Source organism: Phyllobates terribilis, unplaced genomic scaffold (assembly GCF_046119375.1).
Source record: "Phyllobates terribilis strain yellow unplaced genomic scaffold, ASM4611937v1 Scaffold_61__1_contigs__length_8056638, whole genome shotgun sequence".
NCBI lineage: Eukaryota > Metazoa > Chordata > Amphibia > Anura > Dendrobatidae > Phyllobates > Phyllobates terribilis.
Window position 1 is genome coordinate 4115334 of NW_027362821.1, and position 9171 is coordinate 4124504.

At 51.8% G+C, this 9171-nt stretch overlaps 1 protein-coding gene across 3 annotated transcripts in view; it reads right to left on the reverse strand.

Moving 5' to 3' along the window:
* The window catches only part of LOC141192443 (gastrula zinc finger protein XlCGF53.1-like), a 58985-nt gene extending 50975 nt beyond the window's left edge, over window positions 1–8010 (reverse strand). For 2 of the 3 annotated variants that reach the window (XM_073661974.1, XM_073661972.1), the window contains exon 1: window positions 7944–8004. In XM_073661974.1, coding sequence (XP_073518075.1) covers window positions 7944–7969 — 26 coding nt within the window. In that variant the 5' untranslated portion in view covers window positions 7970–8004. Of the gene's footprint in view, window positions 1–7943 lie in introns of all 3 variants that reach the window. The other variant, XM_073661973.1, reaches the window with a different exon arrangement.
* Between the last annotated feature and the right edge of the window lie 1161 nt (window positions 8011–9171).

Sequence of the window (9171 nt, forward strand, 5' to 3'; positions counted from 1 at the left end):
ACTGTACAAAGCCTCGATATCTAGTAAGGCCTGCTCCCCTACATGCCTGTATACAAGCTCGAGGGTCTATATGTAGGGGAGCAGCCAAAGGGAAAACCATTTTCCAGACGGATTATTCCAACTGTAAAATCTCAGGTGGTACTGGGGGAACATTATACTGTGGGGGGAATCATACATACTGCATAAGGGGAATAATGGGGACATTACATTGTGTGGGGGCATCATACATACTGCATAAGGGGGTATAATGGGGGCATCATACATCCTGCATAAGGAGTACAATGAGGGCATTACACTGTGTAGGGGCATCATACATCCTGCATAAGGGGCATAATGGGGGCATTACACATCCTGCATAAGGGGCACAATGGGGGCATTACACTGTGTGGGGGCATCATACATCCTGCATAAGGGGCATAATGGGGGCATTACACTGTATGGGGGCATCATACATACTTCATAAGGGGCATAATGGGGACATTACATTGTGTGGGGGCATCATACATACTGCATAAGGGGCATAATGGGGGCATCATACATCCTGCATAAGGGGCACAATGGGGGCATTACACTGTGTGGGGGCATCATACATCCTGCATAAGGGGCATAATGGGGGCATTACACTGTGTGGGGGCATCATACATCCTGCATAAGGGGCACAATGGGGGCATTACACTGTGTGGGAGGCATCATACATCCTGCACAAGGGGCATAATGGGGGCATTACACTGCGTGGGGGCGTCATACATCCTGCATAAGGGGCATAATGGGGGCATTACACTGTGGGGGGCATCATACATACTGCATAAGGGGCATAATGGGGGCATTACACTGTGTGGGGGCATCATACATACTGCATAAGGGGCATAATGGGGGCATCATACATACTGCATAAGGGGCATAATGGGGGCATTACACTGTATGAGGGCATCATACATACTGTATAAGGGGCATAATGGGGGCATTACACTGTGTGCGGGCATCATACATACTGTATAAGGGGTATAATGGGGGCATTACACTGTGTGGGGGGCATCATACATCCTGCATAAGGGGCATAATGGGGGCATAATACATCCTGCATAAGGGGCATTACACTGTGGGGGGCATCATACATCCTGCATAAGGGGCATAATGGGGGCATTACACTGTGTGGGGGCATCATACATACAGCATAAGGGGTATAATGGGGGCATTACACTGTGTAGGGGCATCATACATCCTCCATAAGGGGTATAATGGGGGCATTACACTGTGTGGGGGCATCATACATCCTGCATAAGGGGCATAATGGGGGCATTACACTGTGTGGGGGCATCATACATACTGCATAAGGGGCATAATGGGAGCATTACACTGTCTGGGGGCATCATACATCCTGCATAAGGGGTATAATGGGGGCATTACACTGCGAGGGGGCATCATACATCCTGCATAAGGGGCATAATGGGGTCATTACACTGTGTGGGGGGCATCATACATACTGCATAAGGGGCATAATGGGGTCATTACACTGTGTGGGGGGCATCATACATACTGCATAAGGGGCATAATGGGGGCATTACACTGTGTGGGGGGCATCATACATCCTGCATAAGGGGTATAATGGGGGCATTACACTGTGTCGGGGAATCATACATCCTGCATAGGGGGCATTACACTGTATGGGGGAATCATACATCCTGCATAAGAAGCATAATGGGGGCATTACACTGTGTGGGGGCATCATACATCCTGCATAAGAGGCATAATGGGAGCATTACACTGTGTGGGGGCATCATACATCCTGCATAAGTGGCATAATGGGGGCATTACACTGTGTGGGCATCATACATCCTGCATAAGGGGCATAATGGGGGCATTACACTGTGTGGGCATCATACATCCTGCATAAGGGGCATAATGGGGGCATTACACTGTGTGGGGGCATCATACATCCTGGATAAGGGGCATAATGGGGGCATTACACTGAGTGGGGGCACCATACATCCTGCATAAGGGGCATAATGGGGGCATTACACTGTGTGGGGGCATCATACATCCAGCATAAGGGGCATAATGGGGGCATTACACATCCTGCATAAGGGGCATAATGGGGGCATTACACTGCATGGAGGCATCATACATATTGCATAAGGGGCATAATGAGGGCATCATACATCCTGCATTAGGGGCATAATGGGGGCATTACACTGTGGGGGGCATCATACACACTGCATAAGGGGCATAATGAGGGCATTACACTGTGTGGGGGGCATCATACATCCTGCATAAGGGGCATAATGGGGGCATTACACTGTGTGGGGGCATCATACATACTGCATAAGGGGCATAATGGGGGCATTACACTGTGTGGGGGCATCATACATACTGCATAAGGGGCATAATGGGGGCATTACACTGTGGGGGGCATCATACATACTGCATAAGGGGCATAATGGGGGCATTACACTGTGTGGGGGGCATCATACATCCTGCATAAGGGGCATAATGAGGGCATTACACTGTGGGGGGCATCATACATACTGTATAAGGGGCATAATGGGGGCATTACACTGTGTGGGGGGCATCATACATCCTGCATAAGGGGCATAATGGGGGCATAATACATCCTGCATAAGGGGCATTACACTGTGGGGGGCATCATACATCCTGCATAAGAGGCATAATGGGGGCATCATACATACTGCATAAGGGGCATAATGGGGGCATTACACTGTGGGGGGCATCATACATCCTGCATAAGGGGCATAATGGGGGCATAATACATCCTGCATAAGGGGCATTACACTGTGGGGGGCATCATACATCCTGCATAAGAGGCATAATGGGGGCATTACACTGTGGGGGCATCATACATACTGTATAAGGGGTATAATGGGGGCATTACACTGTGTGGGGGGCATCATACATCCTGCATAAGGGGCATAATGGGGGCATAATACATCCTGCATAAGGGGCATTACACTGTGGGGGGCATCATACATCCTGCATAAGGGGCATAATGGGGGCATTACACTGTGTGGGGGCATCATACATACAGCATAAGGGGTATAATGGGGGCATTACACTGTGTAGGGGCATCATACATCCTCCATAAGGGGTATAATGGGGGCATTACACTGTGTGGGGGCATCATACATCCTGCATAAGGGGCATAATGGGGGCATTACACTGTGTGGGGGCATCATACATACTGCATAAGGGGCATAATGGGAGCATTACACTGTCTGGGGGCATCATACATCCTGCATAAGGGGTATAATGGGGGCATTACACTGCGAGGGGGCATCATACATCCTGCATAAGGGGCATAATGGGGTCATTACACTGTGTGGGGGGCATCATACATACTGCATAAGGGGCATAATGGGGTCATTACACTGTGTGGGGGGCATCATACATACTGCATAAGGGGCATAATGGGGGCATTACACTGTGTGGGGGGCATCATACATCCTGCATAAGGGGTATAATGGGGGCATTACACTGTGTCGGGGAATCATACATCCTGCATAGGGGGCATAATGGGGGCATTACACTGTATGGGGGAATCATACATCCTGCATAAGAAGCATAATGGGGGCATTACACTGTGTGGGGGCATCATACATCCTGCATAAGAGGCATAATGGGAGCATTACACTGTGTGGGGGCATCATACATCCTGCATAAGTGGCATAATGGGGGCATTACACTGTGTGGGCATCATACATCCTGCATAAGGGGCATAATGGGGGCATTACACTGTGTGGGCATCATACATCCTGCATAAGGGGCATAATGGGGGCATTACACTGTGTGGGGGCATCATACATCCTGGATAAGGGGCATAATGGGGGCATTACACTGAGTGGGGGCACCATACATCCTGCATAAGGGGCATAATGGGGGCATTACACTGTGTGGGGGCATCATACATCCAGCATAAGGGGCATAATGGGGGCATTACACATCCTGCATAAGGGGCATAATGGGGGCATTACACTGCATGGAGGCATCATACATATTGCATAAGGGGCATAATGAGGGCATCATACATCCTGCATTAGGGGCATAATGGGGGCATTACACTGTGGGGGGCATCATACACACTGCATAAGGGGCATAATGAGGGCATTACACTGTGTGGGGGGCATCATACATCCTGCATAAGGGGCATTACACTGTGTGGGGGCATCATACATACTGCATAAGGGGCATAATGGGGGCATTACACTGTGTGGGGGCATCATACATACTGCATAAGGGGCATAATGGGGGCATTACACTGTGGGGGGCATCATACATACTGCATAAGGGGCATAATGGGGGCATTACACTGTGTGGGGGGCATCATACATCCTGCATAAGGGGCATAATGAGGGCATTACACTGTGGGGGGCATCATACATACTGTATAAGGGGCATAATGGGGGCATTACACTGTGTGGGGGGCATCATACATCCTGCATAAGGGGCATAATGGGGGCATAATACATCCTGCATAAGGGGCATTACACTGTGGGGGGCATCATACATCCTGCATAAGAGGCATAATGGGGGCATCATACATACTGCATAAGGGGCATAATGGGGGCATTACACTGTGGGGGGCATCATACATCCTGCATAAGGGGCATAATGGGGGCATAATACATCCTGCATAAGGGGCATTACACTGTGGGGGGCATCATACATCCTGCATAAGAGGCATAATGGGGGCATTACACTGTGGGGGCATCATACATACTGTATAAGGGGTATAATGGGGGCATTACACTGTGTGGGGGGCATCATACATCCTGCATAAGGGGCATAATGGGGGCATAATACATCCTGCATAAGGGGCATTACACTGTGGGGGGCATCATACATCCTGCATAAGGGGCATAATGGGGGCATTACACTGTGTGGGGGCATCATACATACAGCATAAGGGGTATAATGGGGGCATTACACTGTGTAGGGGCATCATACATCCTCCATAAGGGGTATAATGGGGGCATTACACTGTGTGGGGGCATCATACATCCTGCATAAGGGGCATAATGGGGGCATTACACTGTGTGGGGGCATCATACATACTGCATAAGGGGCATAATGGGAGCATTACACTGTCTGGGGGCATCATACATCCTGCATAAGGGGTATAATGGGGGCATTACACTGCGAGGGGGCATCATACATCCTGCATAAGGGGCATAATGGGGTCATTACACTGTGTGGGGGGCATCATACATACTGCATAAGGGGCATAATGGGGTCATTACACTGTGTGGGGGGCATCATACATACTGCATAAGGGGCATAATGGGGGCATTACACTGTGTGGGGGGCATCATACATCCTGCATAAGGGGTATAATGGGGGCATTACACTGTGTCGGGGAATCATACATCCTGCATAGGGGGCATAATGGGGGCATTACACTGTATGGGGGAATCATACATCCTGCATAAGAAGCATAATGGGGGCATTACACTGTGTGGGGGCATCATACATCCTGCATAAGAGGCATAATGGGAGCATTACACTGTGTGGGGGCATCATACATCCTGCATAAGTGGCATAATGGGGGCATTACACTGTGTGGGCATCATACATTCTGCATAAGGGGCATAATGGGGGCATTACACTGTGTGGGCATCATACATCCTGCATAAGGGGCATAATGGGGGCATTACACTGTGTGGGGGCATCATACATCCTGGATAAGGGGCATAATGGGGGCATTACACTGAGTGGGGGCACCATACATCCTGCATAAGGGGCATAATGGGGGCATTACACTGTGTGGGGGCATCATACATCCAGCATAAGGGGCATAATGGGGGCATTACACATCCTGCATAAGGGGCATAATGGGGGCATTACACTGCATGGAGGCATCATACATATTGCATAAGGGGCATAATGAGGGCATCATACATCCTGCATTAGGGGCATAATGGGGGCATTACACTGTGGGGGGCATCATACACACTGCATAAGGGGCATAATGAGGGCATTACACTGTGTGGGGGGCATCATACATCCTGCATAAGGGGCATAATGGGGGCATTACACTGTGTGGGGGCATCATACATACTGCATAAGGGGCATAATGGGGGCATTACACTGTGTGGGGGCATCATACATACTGCATAAGGGGCATAATGGGGGCATTACACTGTGGGGGGCATCATACATACTGCATAAGGGGCATAATGGGGGCATTACACTGTGTGGGGGGCATCATACATCCTGCATAAGGGGCATAATGAGGGCATTACACTGTGGGGGGCATCATACATACTGTATAAGGGGCATAATGGGGGCATTACACTGTGTGGGGGGCATCATACATCCTGCATAAGGGGCATAATGGGGGCATAATACATCCTGCATAAGGGGCATTACACTGTGGGGGGCATCATACATCCTGCATAAGAGGCATAATGGGGGCATTACACTGTGGGGGCATCATACATACTGCATAAGGGGCATAATGGGGGCATTACACTGTGGGGGGCATCATACATCCTGCATAAGGGGCATAATGGGGGCATTACACTGTGTGGGGCATCATACATCCTGCATAAGAGGCATAATGGGAGCATTACACTGTGTGGGGCATCATACATCCTGCATAAGGGGCATAATGGGGACATTACACTGTGTGGGCATCATACATCCTGCATAAGGGGCATAATGGGGGCATTACACTGTGTGGACATCATACATCCTGCATAAGGGGCATAATGGGGGCATTACACTGCATGGAGGCATCATACATATTGCATAAGAGGCATAATGAGGGCATCATACATCCTGCATTAGGGGCATAATGGGGGTATTACACTGTGGGGAGCATCATACACACTGCATAAGGGGCATAATGGGGGCATTACACTGTGTGGGGGGCATCATACATCCTGCATAAGGGGCATAATGGGGGCATTACACTGTGTGGGGGCATCATACATACTGCATAAGGGGCATAATGGGGGCATTACACTGTGTGGGGGCATCATACATACTGCATAAGGGGCATAATGGGGCATTACACTGTGTGGGGGCATCATACATACTGCATAAGGGGCATAATGGGGGCATTACACTGTGGGGGGCATCATACATACTGCATAAGGGGCATTACACTGTGTGGGGGGCATCATACATCCTGCATAAGGGGCATAATGAGGGCATTACACTGTGGGGGGCATCATACATACTGTATAAGGGGCATAATGGGGGCATTACACTGTGTGGGGGGCATCATACATCCTGCATAAGGGGCATAATGGCGGCATAATACATCCTGCATAAGGGGCATTACACTGTGGGGGGGCATCATACATCCTGCATAAGGGGCATAATGGGGGCATTACACTGTGGGGGCATCATACATCCTGCATAAGGGGCATAATGGGGGCATTACACTGTGTGGGGGGCATCATACATCCTGCATAAGGGGCATAATGGCGGCATAATACATCCTGCATAAGGGGCATTACACTGTGGGGGGGCATCATACATCCTGCATAAGGGGCATAATGGGGGCATTACACTGTGGGGGCATCATACATCCTGCATAAGGGGCATAATGGGGGCATTACACTGTGGGGGGCATCATACATCCTGCATAAGGGGCATAATGGGGACATTACTCTATGTGGAGGCATCATACATACAGCATAAGGGGCATAATGAGGGCATTACACTGTGTGGGGGCATCATACATACAGCATAAGGGGCATAATGGGGGCATTACACTGTGGGGCCAGTAAAGGGGTCCTGTACTATGAGAACAATACGTTTCCTCCCTTCCTGTCTCCATAGTTGGGTCGAATGTATCTATTACAGGGAACAGAACAAAAACCTTATGATTCTTATAAAGGGGCAACACAAGACCCCAAAAGAGTCTCCGTGCTGAAGGGGTTAATGCCCCCTGCGCCCAGTAATGGGGGGTCTCCACATACCTCCACCTGCAGAGCCGCCACCACATATATGGCTGCTCTGTGCGCACAGGAGCTGTGATGAGGTCCCAGGAGGGGAGGAGTCAGGGGTCACATGATCAGGGGCCTCAGTGGATGCAGGACTCTGCTGTGCTGGTTGTCATGGTGCTGGATGAGCTGAAGTTTATGTGTGGGGTCAGGAGGGGTTTACAGTGTGGATGTAGCAGAGCCGCGTGTGTACGAGGTGTACGGAGCAGAGCCGCGCGTGTACGAGGTGTACGGAGCGGAGCCGCGTGTGTACGAGGTGTACGGAGCGGAGCCGTGTGTGTACGAGGTGTACGGAGCAGAGCCGCGCGTGTACGAGGCGTACGGAGCGGAGCCGCGCGTGTACGAGGCGTACGGAGCAGAGCCGTGTGTGTACGAGGTGTACGGAGCGGAGCCGTGTGTGTACGAGGCGTACGGAGCGGAGCCGCGTGTGTGCGAGGCGTACGGAGCGGAGCCGCGTGTGTACGAGGCGTACGGAGCGGAGCCGCGTGTGTACGAGGCGTACGGAGCAGAGCCGCGTGTGTACGAGGTGTACGGAGCGGAGCCGCGTGTGTACGAGGTGTACGGAGCGGAGCCGCGTGTGTACGAGGTGTACGGAGCGGAGCCGCGTGTGTACGAGGTGTACGGAGCGGAGCCGTGTGTGTACGAGGTGTACGGAGCCGAGGGTACGGAGCGGAGCCGCGTGTGTACGAGGCGTACGGAGCGGAGCCGCGTGTGTACGAGGTGTACGGAGCAGAGCCGCGTGTGTACGAGGTGTACGGAGCGGAGCCGCGTGTGTACGAGGTGTACGGAGCGGAGCCGCGTGTGTACGAGGTGTACGGAGCGGAGTCGCGTGTATACGAGGTGTACGGAGCGGAGCCGCATGTGTACGAGGTGTAAGGAGCGGAGCCGCGTGTGTACGAGGTGTACGGAGCGGAGCCGTGTGTACGAGGTGTGCGGAGCAGAGCCGTGTGTACGAGGTGTGCGGAGCGGAGCCGTGTGTACGAGGTGTGCGGAGCGGAGACGTGTGTACGAGGCGTGCGGAGCGGAGACGTGTGTACGAGGCGTGCGGAGCGGAGCCGTGTGTAAGAGGCGTGCGGAGCGAAGCCGTGTGTACGAGGTGTGCGGAGCGGAGCCGTGTTTACGAGGCGTGCGTAGCGGAGCCGTGTGTGTACCAGGCGTACGGAGCGGAGCCGTGTGTGTACAAGGCGTACGGAGCGAAGCCGTG